The sequence below is a fragment of the Bos taurus genome, chromosome 23 (assembly GCF_002263795.3).
Source record: "Bos taurus isolate L1 Dominette 01449 registration number 42190680 breed Hereford chromosome 23, ARS-UCD2.0, whole genome shotgun sequence".
In the NCBI taxonomy this organism is placed as follows: domain Eukaryota; kingdom Metazoa; phylum Chordata; class Mammalia; order Artiodactyla; family Bovidae; genus Bos; species Bos taurus.
Window position 1 is genome coordinate 7,746,409 of NC_037350.1, and position 23,937 is coordinate 7,770,345.

The 23,937-nt window shown below is 54.4% G+C and overlaps 1 protein-coding gene across 1 annotated transcript in view; it reads left to right on the forward strand.

Moving 5' to 3' along the window:
- Nucleotides 1-23,937, forward strand: part of ITPR3 (inositol 1,4,5-trisphosphate receptor type 3) — a 67,634-nt gene that overhangs the window by 860 nt on the left and 42,837 nt on the right. The window contains 1 exon segment of the mRNA NM_174370.3: nucleotides 13,658-13,728. Within this exon segment, the coding sequence (NP_776795.1) occupies nucleotides 13,658-13,728 (71 nt within the window).

A 23,937-nucleotide genomic window follows, 5' to 3' on the forward strand; every position in this document is an offset into this window, starting at 1 on the left:
GGAAAGAATGAGAGGAAATGGGTTTATCTTCCGAAGGGCAGTTGAGTGAGTCCCTGGGGCGGAGGGGAGAGTGGCTCCTGCACCTCTCCAGCCCCAGGGTGGGGCCTGTTACCTGTGTCACGTTTTACAGTCTTCGGACTTGTGTTAAATGGTCTCATCTACCACACCCAGCGGTTCTTTAGGATGAACCCACCCTCTTTGCTGACCCAACTCATCTCGACGCCAACTGGCTACAAGGTGCCTTCTCCCCGGGGGTTTGGAGGACAGCCTTGGCACCCTCAGCCCAGGGCGAGCTGACCCTGAGCTCAGGAGGTGGGAGTCACCTGGCTCCCTTGGTGTCTTGTTGGGAGTTTAGCTTTAGTCGTGTGGGAAAGATCTCGAGGGCGGGAGGGCTGAGTCAGCCAAAGGGGGATGCGGACTGGGAATTCTAGCATACCTCAAGCCTTATCTCAGCACCTCCAGGCCTTCCCAGCCCCCTCTCCGTTCAGATGCGGACTCCCCAGCCCTTCGACCTCTCCCCGCCAGTCTCTTCTCTTGTTCGGTTTCCTAGAGGATGGGAGTGGGTGAGGGCACGGTGAGCTGACCTCCCTCAGAGAGCAACGACTCTTGGACTGCCCCTCTAGCCAGGCTGCCCGGCTGGCACGGAGTCAACACCTCTGATAACCAAGGGAAGGAGCAGAGGGTGTGGCAGATGGTGGAAGCCTCCTTTCTGCTGTCTGGACAGGCCCAGGGCTTTGGAGAAATGACCATCTTCTCTGTTGCCCAGTGTTAGGGCTAAGCCCCCAGGAGGGCTTTTTCAGCACCTGTGACGTCTAACAGAATCAAGGGAAATTTTTGGCGGGGCCGCACTGTCTGGCAGGTGGGATCTTAGTTTCCTGACCAGGGACCCATCCCACGCCCCCTGCAGTGGAAGCGGGGAGTCCCAGGCACTGGACCACCAGGGAAGCCCAAGGGAAACGTCTCCTCCTGCCGTTCACACGGGCCTCATCCCCTTGCCAGGGATTCCCTCTATTGCTTCCTAACAGCTCCTTCCCGCCCCAGCCCTTCCTGCCCCAGGAAGCAGCCTCCTGCTCGCCAATCTGATTCTGAGGCTGGGCCTGTGACTGCCAGAGCGCTTCTGCTCCAGGGGCTGGTTCCCAGAGCACCCAACTTGCTGCGACGCCTGCATGCCCGCCCTCCCAGACGGCACTCTAGCACCGGCATGTGCTGGCCCCAAATCAATTGTCTTTTTTTTTTTTTCACCTCCTCTTCACACCCCCGATGCACCACTTGGACTGAGATTCCTGGAACCTTGGCCTGTCTCTTTACCTTTGTTCCTGTGTTGCCCCCGCCCTTCAGCCAGTCTCCACCTGGGTAAATCTGACCCACCCTCTCAGACCTGGTGCAAAGCGCTTCCTTTGTGAGATCCAGCCCCCCACCCACCCCCCACCCCCAACCAGGGCAGAATTAACCGCTTTTCCTTGTGCTTCAAACTACTTTGTACAAGTTCCTCTCCGATGTTAACTGTATTGTTTGACGCTTTATGATTAGTTGGAGGTTTCTCTGTAGGGCCTTCTAATGCTGGGCACTCTGCCAGGACTGATTAAGTATCCCATTCATTCAGTCCGGCACTGTGCTGGGCACATGCTCAGAGCCAAACTCAAGGGAAGAATGATTTCTGAACACCGCAAAGCATGGCCACTCGAAGTGTGGTCCTTGGCCCAGCAGCATCTGCATCACGGAGAGGTTTGTTAGAAAATACATAATCTCACACCCGAGCCTGTACCACTAAATCAGAATCTGCATTTTGAGCCTAAAATTTAGACATTTGGTGTCTAAAAGAGAAGCATCACTCTCTGTGATTCTCCCTCTGCTCCATCCTCGCCGGAATCTTTCTGCCTCCATCCTCAGCTCTGGTCCCCCTTTGCCTTCACCCTGGCTATTGGGGCCCGTATTTGCGAACCCTGGAGGGTGATTTGATTGAGTTCCCAGGCGATCCCAATGCTTGGTGCCCAAGAGGTGCCCAATGAGGGCTGGAGGAAATGAATTTGGTGAAGACAAGGGCAGCCTTGGTGGCCAGTGAGGCTGCTCAGCTGGGAGGTGGGAAGTGCAGGCACTGGTGGAGGAGGGAGTCTGGGGCAGCCTTCAGATTCCAGCTGGGCTCTGTGAGCCAAGTGGAGGAGGCCAATTAGAGCCGCCTGGGTAATTAGAGCTCCTGGTGATGATTGTACATTAACTCTGGGTTGGAAGGACGGGAGGGGTCTGAGGAGTGGATCCTGGAGCAGGCTGAGACCTCGGGCAGGAAGGGAGAGCAGGCCCATGCGTGTCCTTGGCAGGAGTGCATGGCCAGGACACTGCCTCGTGCCGCCCCCCCCACCCCACCCCAGGGTGGGAGGCAGCAGAGGTGGAGGGAGGCCACTGCCCATGAAGGATATACTGTGGCTTCTGGCAGTGGCTGTGGGGAACTGGCCCCGAGTGCGGGATGGGCCCCTTGGGTCTCACATGCAGTTCCCTGAGGGTCTACTTTGAGTGCCCAGAGGAGGGGCCCCCAGACCCTTTCAGTAAGCTGGGGAGTGTGGGTGGACTAGGTCGTGCAGTTGAGGCCCGGAATGGGTCAGATTGCCTATGGCTGGGCCTTGGAGCACCACTTGGGGTCAGGGCCTCTGGACGTGTGTCACTCAGGGCTCGGTGATCACAGGGGCTGTGATCTGCTTTTCCAGGAGGGTGGGCCTTGGAGGTCAGGACCCAGGAAGGCGGAGGTCAATGTGGAGGAAGCCCCGGGTCTCAGGGTCAGGACCTGCTTTGTCTCTAACTGGAGGGGTGATTTTGGCAAGGCCCTGCCTCTCAGAGTGTTTCTATCTCCATGATTATCCTCTACGGTGCTCTGTTGCATCTGAGAATCCCTGTGTGTCTTAAAACCCAGTTCCAGCATCCCATGTCAGACCAACTGTATTAACGCTTGTAGGGGTGGGGTCTGAGGCCTGCTCCTTGGTCTGGAAAGCCCATCTCTTAGTTTTCATCAGACCTCACTAAGTCATTCAGCAAACATTTAATGGGCACCTACTATGTGCCAGACACAGTTCTAGTCACTGGGGAATCAGTAACCAAGACAGAGTCCGGCCTGTTCTAGTCTGTACAGTGGAGAGCCCAGAGAAATGGTCTCTAAGAGCCTGTTGAGTCTTAAGTCTCTGAGACACGGGTAATTCCAGGAGGGGGCGCTGGCCTTCCCGTGCAGACTGAATTCCATGGGCAGATGTCCGAACTGCCCTTGGCTTTCATTTAATTGTGATTTCACTGGAATGAGACGTTGGACTTACCCTGTCCTGTGCCCTAAGGTAGGGTCTCAGCCTCCTCTAGAGCAATCCATACAACCCATTGTTTTTGGGAAAATACATATATATTTTTTCCTTTCTTAATTAAAACTTTTTTGTTTTTGCTGTGCTCCATGGCTTTCAGGATCTTATTTCCCCTACCAGGGATAGAACCCCAGGCCCCGGCAGTGAAAGCGCCAAATCCTAACCACTGGACCACCAGGGGATTCCCATACTGTTTTTTCCTGATTAAAAAATAATATATGCTCCATGGAGAAAACTTGAAAAACTAAAATAAAAAGTTATCTGCAATACCACTGTGATTATCTTGACAGCCTCTATATGGACTTTCTAGTCTTTTATGCACCCACAAATAAACATGTACAAAATGGTCAAACTGCACATCTGGCTTTGTATGCTGGCTTTCTGGGGAGAATACATTGAGCTGTGTTTTCCCATGATGTACCTCACTTATTTAAGCAACTCTAGTCTTGGGCATTTGGCTTGGCTGTACATTTCTTGCTATTCTGCACAATCTTCACTGAACATCCTAGTCCCTACATGCCAGAACACCTACTTGTCCAGTTATCCTCTTGGGACAGGTTCCCCGAAGTGGAAGTCCAGGATCAAAGGGAAGGCACACCTTTTTTTTTTTTCTGTTCTGAGTGGCTTGTGGGATCTTAGTTCCCTGACCAGGGATTGAACCTCAGGCCTTCAGCAGGGAGAGTGTGGAGTCCTTTCCTCTGGGCCACCAGGGAATGCCCAGGCACATCTTTTCCCTTGCTGGCTCTCTCTAACTCTGGCGGTGGAGGTGGTGATGGAGGAGGAGGAGGAAGCTGGGACCCAGTGCCCCAGGGATGCTCACTTCACATCCCGAGTCTGAGAGGATTGCACTAGGGGTGTGGGGAGTAGGGCCAGTCTCTGCCCTCCAGGCTGGGCCAGGTTGGGCGTGGTGGCCATGATGGGGAGGGCTGCAGTGGAGAGGAGTCAGTGTGGGGGTGGCCCAAGGACAGAATCAGCTCCAAGGTCCAGCCTGGGGCTCCAGGGACCTAGCTGCCTGCTCCTCCTGGGCCCTAAAAGAATCCTGCCGTAGCCAGCTGCTCCTGCTCTGCCCTGCCCTACATTCCTGACCCACGTCCCCTCCCCTCCCCTTCTTGGCCCCGTGAGGCTGTGGGTGGGTGGGGCAGAGGCTTGGGCTGGGGGTGGGGTGATATGCTGGATTTCAGGGTGGGGTCACGACAGCTTTCTGTCCTTCCTTTGTGGGGAGGCATCTGTGTTTCGATTACTCCTGAGCAGATATCTCCTGCAATCCACCCCCAGGCCTGCTCACCATGCTTCACCCATGTGGAGCTGGAGGGCTCCTCCCTGGAAGTAGGGGCTGTGAGAGAGGAGGGAGGGAGGCCTCTCGGGGGAGGGGAGGAGAGCAGGGCCCAGATCTCCAGTAAGTTCATCACAGGCCCCAGCTCCGAGCCCCCACGTGTGTCACCCTGGTCCCGCCCAGGGTGGCGGTGGTTCCCAGCATTTGTACCTGCAGCCTTCTGCGTGGCGGACCCCTGGGGAGGTGGGGGGTGACCCAGCAGGAGTCCGCCACGGCTACTGGAGAAGAGGCTGCAAGATTTTCCACACCAGGGCAGAAATGAGGCTGGGTATTGACAGCACAGTGGACCTGGGGTGTGGTGGGACCGGGGCTTGGAGAGGGGGTACACATTGCACTCGGGGAGATAAGACTGTGGGGACTCCTGGCTGGGGACTGAGCAGGGGAGTGAAATGATCACAGTGTGTGTAAAGGTGCATATTTGTTTGGCTGGCAGGTGGGCAGAGCCAGAAGAGACAGTGAACACAAATCTTAGCCCAGGGGCAGCTGCAGGTGTTTGAGGCAGACACCTGTGCATATTTGGTTCACAAATCCCTCTCCTATCACTCAGCCAGCCAGCCAGCCATCACCGCCTTCCTCCAGCCTGCAGGAGAGCCAGCTTTCCAGGATCTGAGTCTAGACATAGGGTGACGGGGGTGACAGGTCATGAGAGGGAGAACTCGGTCTGTGTCTCAGAGATGCTGCTGCTGCTGGCAATGGGTGGACTTTCCCAAGTATTTACAGCTCTGGTCTGTGCTGTCCTTTTGACCCCTTACCACCATCTGGAGGCATATATAAAATTTATAAAAGCAGGGAAAGGGACTTCCCTAGTGGGCGAGTGATTAAGACGCCACACTCCAGTGCAGGGGGCACAGGTTCGATGCCTGGTTGGAGAACTAAGGTCCCTCGTGTCTCGCAGTGCTGCAAAAAAAAAAAAAAAAAGGAGAGAATTATTTAGAACACATATATCCACCACTGGACTGCAAGGAGATCCAACCAGTCCATTCTGAAGGAGATCAGCCTGGGATTTCTTTGGAAGGAATGATGCTAAAGCTGAAACTCCAGTACTTTGGCCACCTCATGCGAAGAGTTGACTCATTGGAAAAGACTCTGATGCTGGGAGGGATTGGGGGCAGGAGGAGAAGGGGACGACAGAGGATTAGATGGCTGGATGGCATCACTGACTCCATGGACGTGAGTCTGAGTGAACTCCGGGAGTTGGTGATGGACAGGGAGGCCTGGCGTGCTGCGATTCATGATGTCGCAAAGAGTCGGACACGACTGAGTGACTGAACTGAACTGAGACCTAGTGATTGTTTACATTTTGCCATACTTACTGTGCTTATTTTTTTATTGAAGTGTTTCATGGTAAATTACACGCAGTGCATGTTTTCGCCTCTACATCCTTCATTTTACATTCCTAAGAAATAGGCTGTGTTCCTGTGTGACCGCAGTCCTGTCATCACACCAGTTAGTAATTTCCGAATAGCATCCAATGCCGGATCCATAGGCCAAGCCACTCCATTGCTCTCAGTCTGGCCTCGACCACCGCTGTCTTTAAATTAGGATCTGATCAAGGTCCACGTGTTAATTTGATTCACAATGCCTCCGGAGTCTCCTTTAATCTGAAGCAGCGCCTGCTCCCATTTCTTTCTTCCTCACCCTGATGGGGAGGCTATAGACAGTCTCCCTTTGTGGAGTCATCAGGGCTGCCCCGCAGGGTCTGAAGCTGGGTGGCCTAGGGCTCGGGGCTCCCCTGCGGAGGCCCCTCCAGCCTCAGTTATTAGGCAGGTTGGACGGGCCCAGAGCCCATGCCCTGGATGGAGCGCAGGAGAGAGGCCTGGGGGTGGGCTGGGTGGCCCAGGGTTGCCTGTCTTCTGTGCCTTTTCTCAGCTCTCTTGTCTCTCCTGCTCCCCGTCGCTCTTCTCCTTGGCCTAATAGAGACCCCAGGACTTGCCAGAGCCTACCCACCCCTGAGAGCCAGAAATCCAGGCCTGTGGGCAGAGGCAGTGCTTTGAAAGCTTGTGCCCTGGCCAAGGGTCTTTATTTCTGTCTGGTCAGGTTTAATCACATTTGCTGCCTCTGTTCCTTGCTGGGGAGACTCTTGGGGTTTCCCAAGAGCCTGAGTATGTGGCTTGCTGTCCTTTCTAGACATAAGCTCTCTGAAAGGATGAGCCATGCTTATTTTGAAGTCCATATACTCTGGTCCCTTTGGTGGCTCCGGGTGGATCCTTGGTAAAGAAAGACGTGTAGAGGTCAGGTTTATGGGTATTTTTCTGCAAAGATGCAGAAGTGGACTGCTTTTCTCTGATGAGCCAGGGATCCCAGCCAGTGAACCTGGGTTACTTGCCCAGCATTCCTCCCCACCCACACCAGTGGATGTGACTGAGTATTTGGGGAGGGGGAATCCAAGGCCTCCATCCACCACCAGTCGATCCCAGTGTTCTGACAGTGCCTGCTTTGGGAATGGCCTACCGTGGGTCTGGCCTAGATCTGTGGGGTGGTGGCCAGTGCCCTGGGCTGGGGAGTCAGGAGATCTGGGGTCTGGAACTGGCTGTTCCTTTAACCGTGCGGCCTGAGCTCCTTGGTCTCCCCCTGCACCTCTCTTTCCCAGGCTAGATCAGGGAGGGGCTGTCTAGGGACCCTTGAGGGTCTCTCCAGTCTGCAGGCCTCTTTCCTCAGCTGCTTCTCTGATAGTCACTTGCACCACTTCTAGCTCCTCCTCCTTATCTAATCTTTCCTGGCAGCACTGACCCACCCCACTACCTTTTCCACGGCTTCCACCTGATCTCAAAGTCCACCCTGGGCAGAATGGGGCCTATGCCCCTGGATGCATCTGCCTTTCTCTCTTCCTTCCCAAGGTCTTGGGGTGCAGGCCCTGGAGCATTTTCAGGACAGCGCCCTCCACATCCTTCTAGAGCAGAACTGTCCACTACCTCCTGTTCAGAGGGTCCAGGGCAGGCCTGCCCACCGACTTGCTGCCGGACCCTCCCTCTCCTCTCACCCCCTCCCCTTGCCCACCCTGCTGATCCCTCCTGGGCCCTGCACGGTGCAAGCTCAGACCCATCTTGTGTCTCCCACTGTCCTCAGTTGGCGAGAGTGTAGGACGCAGCTCCTGTTCTCACAGGACTCAGCATGGTGGACAGGAGCTTCCAGAGGGTGGGGACCACACCCAGCATATCATCCCTTCGCAGTAAAGTTTTGTGGGACGGATGGAGACCTAGATTGTACAAATGCCATCAGCTACCAGCTGCGTGGACCAGGTGGTTCCTTTAACTCTGTGAACCTTACTGGACTGTGGTAAGAATGGGATGAGGTACTAGGTGTAAAAACGATTTATAAAGTAAACGTGTTCTGCACAGTGGAGCGTCGGTTCTTCTAAAGTGATCTTGGCTGAGGCGCCCCCCCCCCCACTTTAGTTGTTGGGGACGGACAGGGAACTCGCAGGAGCGGAGGTGCGGCCGGCCTTGGAGGTGGCAGGACGCGGGGGCGGGGCGGGGGGGAGCAGACAGAGATAACAGGGCTGGCTGAGCGCGGGCGGGAGTAGGCCATTCCCCAGCCCTTGGACGGGGATGGAGGCGCCCAGGCGGGGAGGGGACGGGGAAGCGAGGGGCAGCTTCTCCCAGGAGAGCCCGGCTCTGGTTACGGCGCCAGGTGCGCATCGGAAGCCGGACACCTGTGACCAGACTAGTACTGTCCACACAGATGCCCCCACCTTGAGGGAGAATGGGGGGGTACGGCCGGGATGTGGGTGCCACCAGTGGGAAGGGCTCCCCCGGGGCCGCCCCTCGCGGGCTCCCTGGCTGGGGAGGAAAGCGCGGGCGCTGGCGGCTCGTCCCCACCTCTTCGCGCCCGCCTCCTGCCGCCCCCGGGCGAGCCTGGCCCGGGCCCAGCGTCCTGGCGGCGGCTTGCAGTGGGAGGCAGGCTGGGGCGAGGCCGCGCTCGCATTCCCTCCGCGACGCGGTTGGGGCGACGGCCGCACGCGGGGAGGCGAGTTTCGTTCCGCGGCGGGGGCGGGGCCGGGGCTGGCCGGGAGCGCTCTGCGGCCTCCGCGAGTAGGCGGGGCCTCACCGGCCGGGGCGGGGCCTCACCGGCCGGGGCGGGACTTCAGGGGGCCTCGGTGGACCGGGGTGGGGCTTCAGGGGGCCTCTGCGGATCGGGGCGGGGCTTCAGGGGGGGCCTCGGCGGGCCGGGGCGGGGCTTCAGGGGGCCTCTGCGCGGGGCTCGGCGACCACCTCTCCGCCTCTCGCTCTACCCAGAGGCTCTAAAGTCTCGGCCGCGCCCTCTGAGGCTCCCACTCCATCGAAACTTAGCTGTCGGAAGTCCTGGCCCTCGTTCCTCCCTCTGGTCTCGGGTCTTTCTCTCCGCAGCCCGTCCGATAAGGGCTTTCCCGCTTATCTGTTAATAGCTTCACGGCACACCCCTCCCTTCCCCGCCCCCCCGATAGCACCTTCTTGGGATGCCTCAGTCCTGAGGAGGAGCTTCTGAGGGACGGAGGGGAGACTTCCGCGGGCGCGCTGCGGAGCAGTTTGGGACCTCCTAAACACCCTGCCGCTGGCTGCCCTCTTTGCCTACGGGCTTGGTGGAGGGCTGCCCTCCAGATGGGAAATGAAATGATGGGGAGGGCGAGGTGCCATCCCTCAGAGGCTGCAGGGGAGGGGTGCGGAATGTTCCCAAGCTGTGCTGATTTTGCTCATCCAGGACCCGCACTTGGAGAAGGGAGGGAGTGGGATGTTGGATCCCGGAGGAAGTCCTGAAAGTCCCTGTCCGTCTTCCTGATGCCTTCCTGGAGCCCCGTGCCTTTTTAATTTCATGGCCCACATGGCTTGCTTCTCTGTTCTGGTCGCCCATACAGACCATTCCTGTCCCCTCTTGGCTGCCGATCTGGGATGTTTTCCTTTCTGACCTTGCTTGCAGCTCTGCTGGAAGCCAAGCTCCGCTCCTGACCAACCCCTCCCCTTCTCTAAGAGGCTTCAGCTTGCACTCCCCAAATGTGCTCTGCTCTCTGTAAACCACTGGGCACTGGGGAGGGGCTCAGTGGGAGACAGCAGGGCTTCAGAAGCTATGCCAGAGTGGGCGGGGACAGAAGGACATCCACATGATGACCAGGCACATTTGTGCCAGGGGGATTAGGAAAAGCACGCCAGGCATCCAAACTTGCTTGTCCTTTTTTCTGCACGTGTGACCCAGACAAAGAGTTCCCAGGAGAGGAATGGAGGGTTTCTGAGGTGAGGATGGGTTTTCCTCAGACTGGGAGTCTCTGGGGAGATGGCCTCTACAGGGCCTTATGCATTGGACAGGATGGAGGCTGTGGGGGTACCCCAGCCTCTCTCGGTTGCCCTGACTTCCATAATGCCCTCTGGCTGTCCGGTACCCCCAGCAGTGCCAGGTCCCAGGCCCGCCCCGACTTCCTCCCCTCCCCTGCCCAAACTTACCATCCTGCAACCCCTCCTCTCAGGGCTTTGCCAAGAGACAGCCAGCTAATCTGATTCACTAATGTCTTACAGGAAATTCTATGAATTATTCAAGGCTCTGCACAGCTCTTGCCTCTTCTCTCACACCTTCTCTGATTGGCCAAGCTCTGACCTCTCCCTTTCTTGGACAGAATCCACAGCTGGTACCATCAGTTGGCACCCATGCGTATTCCTTAGATCATGAACTCTTCTGAGTCTGTGACTTGTCTTCCCAGTGAGGTTTTGAACTCCCTGAGGCAGAGACCTTATCTTTTGCTTCTCGTGTGCTTCCCTCAGTAGCTAGTAAAATGATTAATTCACTCAGTGTGTATTCCGAGTGTGCCACTCCGTGCCAGACAGGTGGTCCAGGTGCTGGGGATACAGGAGGAAGCAATACAGACACATCCCTGTCCTCATGAACCTTCCATCTCAGGTCAGGGAGGAATAGGACCCCAAATAAACTCTGTAGCAGGCCAAGTGGTGATGTGGAGAACAGTGAGGCGGGCAGGGGGATGAGAAGTGTGAGAGAGAGAGCAGTCCACAGTTTTCAAAAGGGCAGGGAGGGAGCCTGGCCACAGGAACGGGTCACCTGAGCTGAGATCTGAAGGAGATGAGAAGTGTGAGAGAGAGAGCAGTCCACAGTTTTCAAAAGGGCAGGGAGGGAGCCTGGCCACAGGAACGGGTCATCTGAGCTGAGATCTGAAGGAGATGAGCGAGGGGTGGAGCTAGGAGGGTGTCTAGGGTAGAGAGTGCCAGGCAGAGGGAAGAGCTGAGATCAAGTCTCTTGGAAGGTTTGAGGAGCCTGGAGGAGGACGGTGGGCTGGAGCAGAGTGGGCCAGGGGCGGGGGTGGTGGGGTGGGGAGGAGATGAGGTGTGAGAGGTGAAGGGGTCTTGTGAGTTCTTGCCTTACCCTCTGAGATGGGTGGTTTTGGAGGTTCCCAGCAGAGCACTGCCCTCATTTGACTGACCTTTTCAAGGAATCCCTTTGCTGCTATGTGGAGGACAGGCTGTAGAGGTGAGAGGGGTGTTAGGAGACAGTGATACCAGGTGAGAGCCGCCGGGTGCCTGGACCAAGTGGTGTTGGCGTGATGAAAAGTCAGATTCTGTACATAATAAAAAAAATTTTTATTGAAGTACAATTGATTTACAGTGTTGTGTTAACTTCTGCTGTACAGCAAAGTGACTCATTTATACATATATATTATTTTCCATTGTGATTTCATCACATGATATTGAATGTAGTTCCCTGTGCTCTGCAGTAGGACCTTGTCTCTCTCCCTCCTCTGTATAATAGTTTGCATCTGCTCCTCCCAAACTCCAGTCTCTCCGTCCCTCCCTGACGTCCCCCGCCCCCTGCAGCAACCCCAAGTCTCTATGTCTGTGTCTGTTCTCTATGTCTGTGAGTCTGTTTCTGTTGCATAGATAGGTTTATTTTTGTCATATTTTAGATTCAGATTCCGTACATATTTTAATGATAAAGCCCACAGCGTTTCCTCACAGGTTAGCTGTGAGAGGTGAGCGAGAGGACCAGGCAATTGGAAGGAGGGATTAGCTGGATGGAGAGAGGGCATCAAGAAGAGCAGGAGCTCCGCGTTGGGAACGTGCTGAATTTGCGATTCCTGTGGACATCCAAGTGGAGACGTGGAGTGGGTGGTTAGATTACGAATCTGGAGTTTGAGGGAAGAGGGACAGAGGAGGTGGAGGCGGAAGTTATCAGTAAATTTACAAGCCATGCTTTGAACCCGTGCGAGGCCAAGATGACCAAGGGCCTGAGTGCTGGTGGAGGAGAGAGGATGGAGCTGGAGGCTGGGAATGGGGAGGGGTCTGAGTGGGTCCTCACAGCAGGCCCTTCTCTCCCCTTCCTGAGGCTGCACCTGTTGCCTTCAAAGCCCAGCTCTGCTGCTTGCTGGCTGTGTGTCCTCGGCCGGATCATTTGCCCTCTCCGTATCTCCTGCAAAATGGAGGAACTCCTGCAAAAACAGGGGAGACTTAGAAAATTAAATAATATATGAAAACATTAGAAGCAAAATCCTGCTTGCTGTCATTATTGTTACTGTGGACTGTGTCGTGCTGGTGATTCCTAAGGGGAAACCCCAGGCTCCTGTCCTCAGGGAACTCATGGTCTAGACACCGCGAGGAGCCCCAGAGGAGACACGGCCGCGGGAGAGGCCAGGACCCGGCGCTGTGGGAACACAGGGCTAGGTGGGTAGGGGATGCGGCAGGCGGGAGGGCACTGGCCAAGGAAGGAGGAACTGAAGATAAAGGGATGAAAGAATGGAGGGGCTTGGAGGGGAGCGGGGGCGGCTGCTGGGACCACTCTGTGGAGGTGAGAGCTCCAGGGACCTTGGGATCAACCAGAGATTTTAGCACAGCTAGGGCAGGGAGGTTGTGAGGCTGGCTAGGGAGTGGGTGGAGGTCAGATCACAAAAGGCCTTGTTGGCCAGTCCAAGGAGGGGAGGAGCAGAAGGAGGCTTTGGAATTAGCTCTGTGACTTGAGACAAATTAGTGTTCAAACCCAGTTTCCTTCTCTATAAAATAGTGTTCATGACTAGCCCCCTGCGGTGAGTTGGTAAGAATTCAGAGGCGGAGGTGGTGAAGTGCTGAAATAGAGCTGGCCTCTGAGATGGTGGGTCGTCATCGTCACCATCATAGTGTTAGAGGCTTGTGTGGCGTTGAAGAATGTTAAATGTGGGCATGGATGGATGGGTGGGTGGGTGTCCTCCAGAGACTCAGGATTAACCCCGGCCAGGATAGAGGGGAGGAATTTCGGGCCCAGGGTGACCACAGCGGAGGGTGTGGAATGGGCCTGATGGAGGCTGGGAAGGTTTGTTGTCTTGTCTTTGAGACGCAGAGGCTGCCCCCTAGGCTGCTGTCTCATCAGCGTTTCTCGCCGGGTTGCTTCAGTCTCTCTGCCTGTGCTTCTTACCCTGTTTGTCTTTCTGACTCTGTCTTTTCTGTCTCTCTGTGTCTCTCCGAGGCTCTGTCTCTCGGTCCCCCTTCTCTCTCCCTCCTCCATCAGGTCTGGGTGGGGTCTGAGGGCCGTGACAGGAGTTACGTGGGCAGTGTGTGGCAGCCCAGGCCGGCCGCAGACCCCCAGGACGCAGCTCCAGCGGGTGAGGGCAGTGGCAGACTCCATGCGTCTCTGTGCTTTTTGTGGGGGCTCCCCCACCCCCACCCAGGGGACCTCGCCTTTTAACAGTGGCGCCCGGAAAGGCGGTGACTTGATGGTATGGGATCGTCAGTGATGGAGGGAGAGGTTTCTTTCTTTTGTGTAAGTATAGTTGACATACAGTGATGTGTTAGCTACTGCTGTACAGCAAGGTGATTCAGTTTGACATGCATGCATTCTGTTTTACATTCTTTTCCATTCCAGAATGTAGTTCTCCGTGCTGCTCAGTAACAGCCTGTTGCTCACCCATTCCATGTATAAAAGTTTACATCTGCTAACCCAGCCTTCCATTCTGTCCCTCGTGCGGTCTCTTTGGAGGCCTTCCTGGTGCCCTGGGCCGCCTGGGCAGGCGGGCGTCTTCTTTGTGCTGACTCACTGCCTCATCCCGCAGGTTGGTGGATGACCGCTGTGTGGTGGAGCCCGCGGCTGGTGACCTGGACAACCCCCCTAAGAAGTTCCGAGGTGAGTCCTCTGAGCCCCCGCCGAGTCCTGGGCGGGTGGGTCAGGCTGGGTGCCCACAGCCCTCGTGTGGTCTGTGGAACCCCCGTTGGCCAAAGGATGCCTTCTTGTCAGGGTGGCCTCTGTCTTCACTTTTGTGGAGGCACACGGTACTTCTCAGGGGCGCACCCACTTCTGGCCATGGGGGCCTGTCGTCCCCTGACCTTCCCGCCACCCGCAAGGCTCTCTGCGTGACTGGGTGTTTCCTGAGGACCTGCTCAGCCATGAGGAGGCCCAGGCTGCAAGCCCTGCTCTATGCCGCCTGGTGTGGGGACTGGAGCCCCCGCTGCCCTCCTCCCTCCTCCCAGCCCCAGTTGTGACTGTATCCTCGGTCCCAGGCGGCATGGGTGACTCCTGCCCGAGGGGGCTTGTGGTGTGGGCTCTGGCTCTGCTGTGTGACTCTGGGCATCCGCCTGCACGCTCTGTGTGCCCTGCAGTCTGCGGGCTCCTCCGCCTGCCCTGCGGGCCTGGGGCTGAAACCCTGCTGCCCCTGCGCCCAGCAGGGGAAGCTGTCATTGTGGTGACTCCCTGTGAGGCTGAGGCAGGCAGACGGATCCTGGGTGTGGTGGGCAGGGTGGGAGCGGGCCGCGACACGCCGGGCGGTGCCGTCTGTCTGCCCATGTGGCTGCTCCTTGGGGAGAGGTCAGCTGGGATTGTCCCGAGAGGGATGCGGTTGATGGAGGGAGCAGGATTCAAGAGGGCCCTGCGGCCTCCTGGGCTGTCTGCCGGGGGGCCTTGCCCGTCCATTGGAGTACAGAGGAGACAGAGGGGGTCCCCCCGGGCCACAGGGGACCCACATCTGCTGTTTTGCTTCCATCGCGTGCCTGAGTGGGCTCTTAGGTCGGGGCATGCCTGGCCACGTGTTCTCTTTGTCCAGCCCTGTCTGGCCACACTCCCTCACCTTTTCCCCGACCCTGGGCCCCTCCCTGGTTCCCACCAGCACCGCCTGTGTTCCTCATCTTTATCGGCCGTGCTCTTGATAAAGGCGGAGGGTGCTTGTGCAGGCCACGCTTGTGCAGGCCACCTGCTTGGAGACGCCGCTCGCAGCTCGGACCGCCCTGGTCCTGAAGTGGGGGCGGGGGGCAGTTAGGGTGAGGGCAGGGGCACACCTGCACTTTCCTGGAGTCAGAAAGAGGAGAGCTTGCACTTTTCTGCTCTGGCTGAGGGCTTCGCGCAAGTTCTTAGGAAGAACTTAGGACTGGATGGCGTGGTGAGGGTCCCGAGGCTGGGCTGAGCCGGGTGGGGGTGACCGGGGCCGACAGGAGAAGAGAAGATGGCGGTGTGGCCGTGTGTGGAGTCAGCTGTGCTGCGAGGTGGGAGGTGCTGACGGACAGTGGGGTGTGGTGGACCAAGGCTTGCCCTGGAGTTCCCGGAGACAGAGTTTGGGGCCAGTTTTTGACAACAAAACCTCTACTTAGCAGAACAAGTGCTCCTTTGACTTCTTGCCCTCCTCCCGCCCCCTCCTTTCTCTTCCTCCTTATTGTCCCAAAGCCCGTGAGCAGGGCCCCCCCCCCAGCCTTGGGGGCTGCCCCGTGATCCCCAGAGACACCCGGGGGGCTCAGCCTCCAGCTTCCTTCCTGCCCCTGCTGCCCTTGGCCTGGGTGTCGGGGTGAGGCGGGCCGAGACCCTCTGGACCCCCTGGGGCCCTGTGTGGACCTGAGAAGAAGCCCACCCTCTGAGACAGGGGTCCGTGCGACACCCTGGCTGGTGGGTGTTCGCCAGAGTGAGAACCTGGGGTGAGAGACGTGGGCACAGACCTTTCCAGCTTCGAGACCAGGGTCCCCCCCAACCCTGGAGCCTGGCCTCTCGCTGTTCTGTGTTTCTCCCGCAAACAGCCCTGGAGGGAGAACCCCCCCAGGGTGTGGGGGCCTCAGCAGGCATCTAGAACTTGCCTAGAACTCTCAGGGATGGCCGGCCTGCCGTTTCCCGAGGCCGCCTGGGGGGCCTCGCCCTGGCTGGGAGTTGCGTCTTGCCCTCTCTCCCCACACGGCGTGTTCCCCCTTCCCCTGCCGCCGACCCTGGAGGTCCCCAGGCGGGGCGGCCAAGCCCGTGAAGCCCCTGCCCGGCCTCCATCGGCCTCTGGTTAGCTCCCTGCTTGTGGTCTCAGCTCCGGTACCTCCCAGGGCCGTCCCAAGCCCCGACATGCTCAGGGAATTCTTTCTGGAGCTGGCAGGGCCCCGGGAGGCCCAGCCTGCAGGCGCCCCAGTGTGTCGGGCACCATGCGCCAGCCTGGCCTCCCTGGCCTCCGCTTCGCTGCAGGGGCCTCGGGTTAGGGCCTTGGGTTATGGCTCCCGTGAGTCCTGCTCTCCCTCTGGGCCGGGTCTGCGCAGGGTCCGTCCCACAGCCCTCTCCTCCTCCAGGCTGGCGCTGGAGGCCCAGTGTAGAATGACGTGCCTCTGGTCTCCCTGGGAAGCTCCGCGTTCGCATCCCTGCTAGGCAACCCCAAGAAGAGGGTAGAGGTCACCTACCCCATCCAGGGGGGGCAGGTGCTGGGGCGGGCCTAGATGAGGGGACTTCCTGTGCTTCACACTGGGTGCCCTCCGCCCCCAGCCTCAGGCCTCTGCTCTCCCTCCCTGTCTTCCAAGCCCGGTTCATTGTTACTTGTATTGTTATTAACATCCATTTCAACTACTGAAAAGAGCGTGTGAAGACAGCGTACCCATGACTGAGCTCTCTCAAATCCTTTCTGCCCTGGTTATTTCAGGTCCTCTTCATTCTTTTTTTTTTTAAATATTTAATTTTTTTTTTGTTTTAAGGGAGAATGACATTGAAATATGTATAAAGTCCTCTTCATTCTTAAAGAGACGGCATCTTATGCCGAAGCCCGCTGTGTCTTCCCTGACTTCTCTCCCTTCCCGTTCCCCAGAGGCAGACACGCTCAGAAAACCTCATCCAGGGGCCTGCTTTTGCTACTAACATGTAGAGACATTTGCATGAGTTATGTAGGGTATTCTTTCCCATTTTTCCAACCCCACATATTAAAGGTAGCCTTCCGTACAGACCTTTCTGCAGTTTTTTCCTGCTGCACTGTTGTGGGGATTTATCTGTATTGATCCCTGTGGCTCTAGTTCATCTGTTCAGTTGCTGCGTAATACTCCACTGGGTGAGCCAACTGCAGTCCTTTATTCGGTTCTGTTGTGATGAACCTTTACTTCATTCGCAGTTTTTGACAGTTGCCAACAATGCCGCTGTGGGCACCCTGTGCACACGTGTCTCCCTGAGCTCGCGGGCAAGGGTTTCTCGGGTGTGTTCCGAGGGGGGCTGACCCCGGTGGGTGGCAGCTCTTCTGTCTCACTAGGACTGGCCCCCGCTGCCTTCCTTGGGGGCTGTGCGGGCTCACCCCCACTCACCCCCGACACACTGTGGGTGCCCTTACTGCAGCCCCATCCTGGTTTTGTCCCGCTTAAATGTCTTCCAGCCAGCTGGGTGTGAAATGGCATCTCACTGTGGTTTTAATTTGCATTCCTCTGACTACTGAGACGGGAACATCTTTTCATATGTTTATGGAGTACTTAGAATTTTATTCTTCATCTTTTCTTTTTTTCCTTTTTATAAAAGGGATACAAATACAGACTTTAGGATCCAGATGAGAGCACTGGTGCCCCCCCCCCCCCCACCTCTCCTGTCCCCATTTCCAGGGACAGCCCCACTGGAGAATCTAACTAGGTAATATACTCATCCGGTTACACCTCAGAACACTGTGCAGGCATCCTTCAGGAACTTGCTCTCACACCCTTGCCCATCTCCATTGTTGTTCCTCTGGGGAACCACTTTCTTCAGCTTCTTCTGCGTCCTCCCCGTGGTTCTTCTTGCAAATGCAAACGTATATTTAGACTCCCCGCCTTTTTCACGCTGGGATAGCATTGTTTTTTGGGGCCATACCCACAAGGCATTGGTATCCTAGTTCCTTAGCCTGGGATCAGGGGTCAAAACCGCTTCCCTTGCAGTCAAACCCTGGACCACCAGGGAAGTCCCTGGGGTGGTATTCTATATACTCAGTTCTATGTCTTTGCTCTTTTTGCTTTGTGAGTCTTGCTGTGGATAGATCCTACTGGAGACCTTTCTATATTGGTACATAGAGATCTTGAACTCTCTTTCCCTTTTTTTTTTCTTTTAAAAACTCATTTGTATCCGTATTCCTGGACAACTGTGAAAACTGTTCCTACAGATGATCTAATTTTAAGCATTTCAAAAATATTTATTTTTTAATTGTGGTGAATAGCTACACAAACTTTACCATCATATTCATTTTTAAGTGTATCGTGTATTGTACTGTTCAGTCACTAAGTTGTGTCTGATTCTGTGACCCCATGGACTACAGCACACCAGACTTCCTGTCCTTCACCATCTCCTGGAGTTTGCTCAGTCTCATGTCCATTTAGTTGGTGATGGGATCAAACCATGTGAACCTCTGTCGTCCCCTTCTCCTCCTGCCTTCAATCTTTCCCAGCATCAGGGTCTTTTCCTGTGAGGCGGCTCTTCACATCAGGTGGCCATATCATTGGAGCAGTAGCTTCAGCATCAGTCCTTCCAATGAATATTCAGGGTTGATTTCCTTTAGGATTGACTGGTTTGATCTCCTTGCAGTCCAAGAGACTTTTACAAGTCTTCTCTGGCACCACAATTCGAAAGCATCAGTTCTTCGGCACTCAACCTTCTTTATGGTCCAACTCACATTTGTACGTGACTACTGAAAAGACTATAGCTTTGACTATTTGGACCTTTGTTGACAAAGTGTACAGGTCGTGGGAATTCTGTGGTAGTTCAGTGGTTAGGACTCTGTGCTTTTATTGCTGAGGGCCCCTGTTCGATACTTGGTCAGGAAACTAAGATCCTGCAAGTTGCACCGCCTGGCCAAAAAAAAAAAAAAAATGTATGGGTGTACAGGTCAATGACATTAAGCACTCTCATCAGCTGTCACCACCGTCCATCCACAGAACTGCTTTCCTTTGGTAAAATGAAGCTCTATATCCATTAAATAATAACTCCCCATTCACACCCCATTCCCCCCACCCCACCATCCGACTTCCTGTCTCTATGAATCTGATTAGTCTAAGTACTTCACATGAGTAGAATCATACAGTATTTGTTCTTTGGGGACTGGCATGTCTCACTTAGCCTAATTGCTCCAGGGTTTACCCAGGTTGCAGCCTGGATTTCTGACCCTCCCCTGCCACTGCGCCACAGCTGTCCCTCACATGGCTCCATTGTAATTTATTTAACCAGTCCGCTTCAATGGGCCATGGCCTGTTTCCAGTCTTTATCATTCTCAACAGTGTTGCTGCAAGACCCTTGCCTCTCGTCACGTTTTTTAAAACTGAGGTGTGTTTATTTATTTTTGGCTGCGCTGGATCTTGTTGCTGCACACGGACTTTTCTCCAGTGGCGACACGGGGGCTCTCGTCGTGGTGGCTTCTCTTGTTGGGGAACAGAGGCTCTGGGGAGCCCAGGCTTCGGTGGTTGTGGCACACAGGCTCTGTTGCCCCACGGCATGTGGAATCTTCCCAGACCAGGGGTCGAACCTGCGTCCCCTGCGTTGGCACGCGGATTCCTAACCTCTGGGCCACCAGGGAAGTCCTCTCGTCGCTTTGTACAGATGTGCCTGTGCTGTAGGAATGAAGGTGGTGGTGGTGGTTATTCAATGAAGGACCAGTGGTGAAATTGCTGAGTGCAAGGGAAGGGACGTCTGAGTGGGTTCTGATCCAGACTGCAAATTTGCTCCCTGCTGGGGTGGTCCCGTTCAGTGCCTCCCCCAGCAGTGGAACCAGAGAAGGCAAACCCATTCACCCTTTGCATCATTTCTCTGCTTGCTCCCCCAGTTCACCGAATGTGCTTATTCCAGGAGAGTTTCGCTCACTTGGCCCGTCCCTCCACTCTCTCCCCTCCCCCACCCCAGCAGCATCCTGTCGCTGGTGTAGAGTCTCCAGTGCCACCTTTATAGACCCGAGTATCGCGGTCACATCTTTATTTCTCATCCCGTCAGCTCCTTCAGTGCTCTGCCTGGTGTACACCTTCTACCAGCCACGCACCCTTTAAGTTGCACATCGTTAAGGCTGAATAAGCTTTGCATTCTCTTCTGTAACCACAGTGGAGTCTTCAATGTTCTGTAAGATGAGTCTAAATGTTAAAGATTAGAAACAGGTGTTTACATGATTTATACAGAGCTTATGCATAACTGGCTGCGTAACTTTATTCCCTGTGCTCTGTTCTCGTCTCGAATCCCCTGCTAGTGCTTTTCAACCTTGGTTGAACAGAAGAACCGCTTGGGATTGGGGGTCCGGATGGGGTGTGCCTTTAAAAATGTATTTCTCTAGGCTTCACCCACTGCCCAGGTCTATGGGGGACCTGAGAGTTTGTGTTTTTTTTTTAAATCTCCCAACTCCTCTGGATGATTCTACGCAGTAGTTTTTGGAGTATTACATACCATAGTCAGGAGGAGAAGGGGACGACAGAGGATGAGATGGTTGGGTGGCATCACCAACTCAATGGACATGAGTTTGAGCAAGTTCTGGGAGATGGTGAAGGACAGGGAAGCCCGGTGTGCTGCAGTTCATGGGGTTGCAAAAAATCGGACACGACTGAGTGACTAAACAACAGCAGTCAGTTTCTGGGAATGTCAGTTGATTTTATTTAATAAATGAATATCCTCTTGTCTGCAGCCTCACCAGCCCTGTGCCTGGCACCCCTGGTCCATGCCCAAGCACACAGTTCTTACTGTAGGAAACCCCCCGGAGCTCAACTTTTCCTTGGCCTTTGATGCTGCTGCTCCTGTGTGGGCCCAGTTCCCCCTGCCCTTACACCTTTCCTTCTCTCCTCCCTTCTGCCCTGCACTCTGGCGAAAAGGAAGGTTCTGGCTGTTCCTGGATTTGGGCAGGGCCACCTCTGGGCAAAGAGCGAAGCAGTGTGACAGCAGGGAGGTGTGTGCAGGGGTGAACCTCAAGCATGCATTTATTTATTCATTTTACTTTTGGCTGTGCAGGGTCTTCGTTGCTGTGTACGGGCTTTCTCTAGTTGTGGTCAGTGGGGGCTACTCTCTAGTTGCGAGCACAGGCTCTCGGGCACGTGGGCTTTGTTAATTGCGGCTCGAGGGCTCAGTAGTGGTGGTGCACGGGCTTAGTTGCCCCGTGGCATATATAATCTTCCCGGACCAGGAATCGAACCTGTGTCCCCTGCATTGGCAGTCAGATTCTTAACCACTGGACCACCAGGGAAAGTGAGAGTGAAGTCGCTCAGTCGTGTCCGACTCTTTGCGACCCTGTGGACTGAAGCCTACCAGGCTCCTCCGTCCATGGGATTTTCCAGGCAAGAGTACTGGAGTGGGGTGCCATTTCCTTCTCTGGACCACCAGGGAAGTCTCCCACAAACATTTTAGTGGGCTCAAATCATTTATTCATTCAATAAGCATTTTTTTTTTACTTGCTTTTCTCCTCTGTTTTTTAAGCCATTAAAAAAATTTATGTATAGTTAGTTTACAATGTTGTGGTAGTTTCAGATGTATAACAAAGTGATTCAGTTATATATATACACACACACATATATATATGTGTATGTATGGGTTTCCCTGGTGGCTCAGACTGCAAAGAATCTGCCTACAATGCAGAAGACCTGGGTTTGACCCTGTGTGGGGAAGATCCCCTGGAGAAGGACATGGCAACCCACTCCAGTTTTCTTGCCTGGAGAAGTCAGTGGACAGAGGAGCTTGATGGGCTAAAAAGTCCATGGCGTCGCAGAGTCAGACACGACTGAGCGACCAACACTATACACTATGTGTATGTATATATATTCTTTTTCAGATTCTTTTCCATTATAGATTATTGCAAGCTATTAATATAGGTCCCTGTGCTGTTACAGTAGATCCTTGTTATCTGTCTGTTTTTGGGTATAGCAGTGTGTGTGTGTTAATCCCAGTCTCCTAGTTCGTCTCTCCTCCCACCCCAGCCCTCACTACCTTCACTGACCCCTTTTGGTAACTGTAAGTTTGCTTTCTGTATCTGTGGATCTCTTCCTGTTATATAAATAAGTTCATTTATATCACTTTTTTAGATTCTGCGTATGTGATATCATATGGTATTTGTATTTCTCTTTCAGACTTAATATGATAATCTCTAAGTCCATCCAGGTTGCTGTAAACGGCCTTCTTTCACATTGCTGACTAATACTCCATCGTGTCTATATACCACACCTTCTTTAGCCATTCATGTGCAGATGGACATTTAGGCTGATTCTGTGTCTTGGCTGTTGTAAATAATGCTGCTGTGAACGTTGGGGTGTGTATATCTTTCTGAATTAGAGTTTTCTCCTAAATATGCCCATGAGTGGGATCAACAAGCATTATATGTTATGTATTATGGGCAAGGCTCTAAGGGAGGATCTGTGTAAGAGAAAAAGACAAATTTGACAAGTTCTAGTAGCAAGTTTCCAAGAAAGATAAAGAGGAATCGGGAGCAGGGAGGGATCACTTCGGGCATCAAGTCTCTGCTGGGATGCTCCAGAGCAGCGTGTGTTCTTCAGATCCAGGTTCTGACCCCTTGTGGGCTGTTAAGGCTGTCATGGGGTCAACCATCCTTCAAAGAATGGGATAGAATAGCATTAGGATGCATCTCTTGCTACCTCCAGTGAGTTTTAAATGTGAAGCTTTTTTATTTCTAGAAATTCTATTTGGTTCTTTTTTTGCTCTGTCACATTTTATCAGTTCAGTTCAGTTCAGTCGCTCAGTCGTGTCCGACTATTTGCGACCCCATGAATCGCAGCACGCCAGGCCTCCCTGTCCATCACCAACTCCCCAAGGCCACCCAAACCCATGTCCATCGAGTCAGTGATGCCATCCAATCATCTCATCCTCTGTCGTCCCCTCCTCCTCCTGCCTTCACTCTTTCCCGGCATCAGGGTCTTTTCCAATGAGTCAGCTCTTCACATCAGGCGGCCAAAGTACTGGAGTTTCAGTTTCAGCATCAGTCCTTCCAGTGAATATTCAGGACTGATCTCCTTTAGGATGAACTGGTTGGATCTCCTTGCTGTCCAAGGGACCCTCAAGAGTCTTCTACAACACCACAGTTCAAAAGCATCAATTCTTCTGGGCTCAGCTTTCTTCACAGTCCAACTCTCACATCCATACATGACCACTGGAAAAACCATAGCCTTGACTAGATGGACCTTTGTTGACAAAGTAATGTCTCTGCTTTTTAATATGCTGTCTAGGTGGGTCACATTTCATAGTTTCCTGTTTCTCTACAGAGATCCTCAAGCTTTCCTTTATTGATTTAAGCAGAGTTTTACAGACGATGGCTGTTTCTGAAGTCTCTTCGTGTCTGTTTCTAGTGTCTTGCTTTGTGGGTTTGTTTTCTCTTGTGACATCTGGCTCCCAGGAATTCCTGGTTCTCTTTGACTGTATATGGGTCATTGCATTGGAACATCTGGTCTGAGGGGTTGTGGACTAGGATGATGGTATCTTCCTCCAGAGAGGGCGTGGATATCCTGTCCCCAGATTCCTGGGGACACTGCCTGTCCAAGACGCGAGCCTGAAGCCAGGCTTGAGTTTGGGGTTCCTGGCACCATCCAAGAGACTCTGTGGGGCCCTAGTTCTGGGAAGGAGTTGTTCTCTGGGGTCAACCCATGCTGGGGTGTAGCCCTTTGAAGTTCCAGCTTTTAAAGGGAGGGTCTCCTTTTATACTTCCCACCTTCCCTGGGCCTGGGCTTGAATATCTGCCTTGTCACCAGGCAAAGCCGTCCAGATAAGAGTTCGTGTTCTCTGAACTCCACAAATGCCCAGTAAAGTCGCTTGGGTGTTTACATACCTCCTTGGTTCCCCTTTGATCTTCTGTTCTGGCTGGATGACCCCTCGCTCAGTTATTGGCGTGTGCTAAGTTGCTTCATTCATGTCCGACTCTTTGTGACCCTGTGGACCATAGCCCGCCAGGCTGCTCTGTCCATGGGGTTCTCCGGGCAAGACTACTGGAGTGGGTTGCCATGCCCTCCTCCGGGGATCTTCCCCACCCAGGGATCGAATGTGTGTCTCTTATGTCTCCTGCATTGGCAGGCAGCTTCTTTACCACTGAGCCACCAGGGAAGTCCTCAGTTCTTTAAGAAGTCTTAAAATAATACATGTTTGAGAAATCTGGTTGCTTTTGTTGTTTTCTGGTGAGGTGGGTCCGGAATGGATTATAACCAGGGTTCT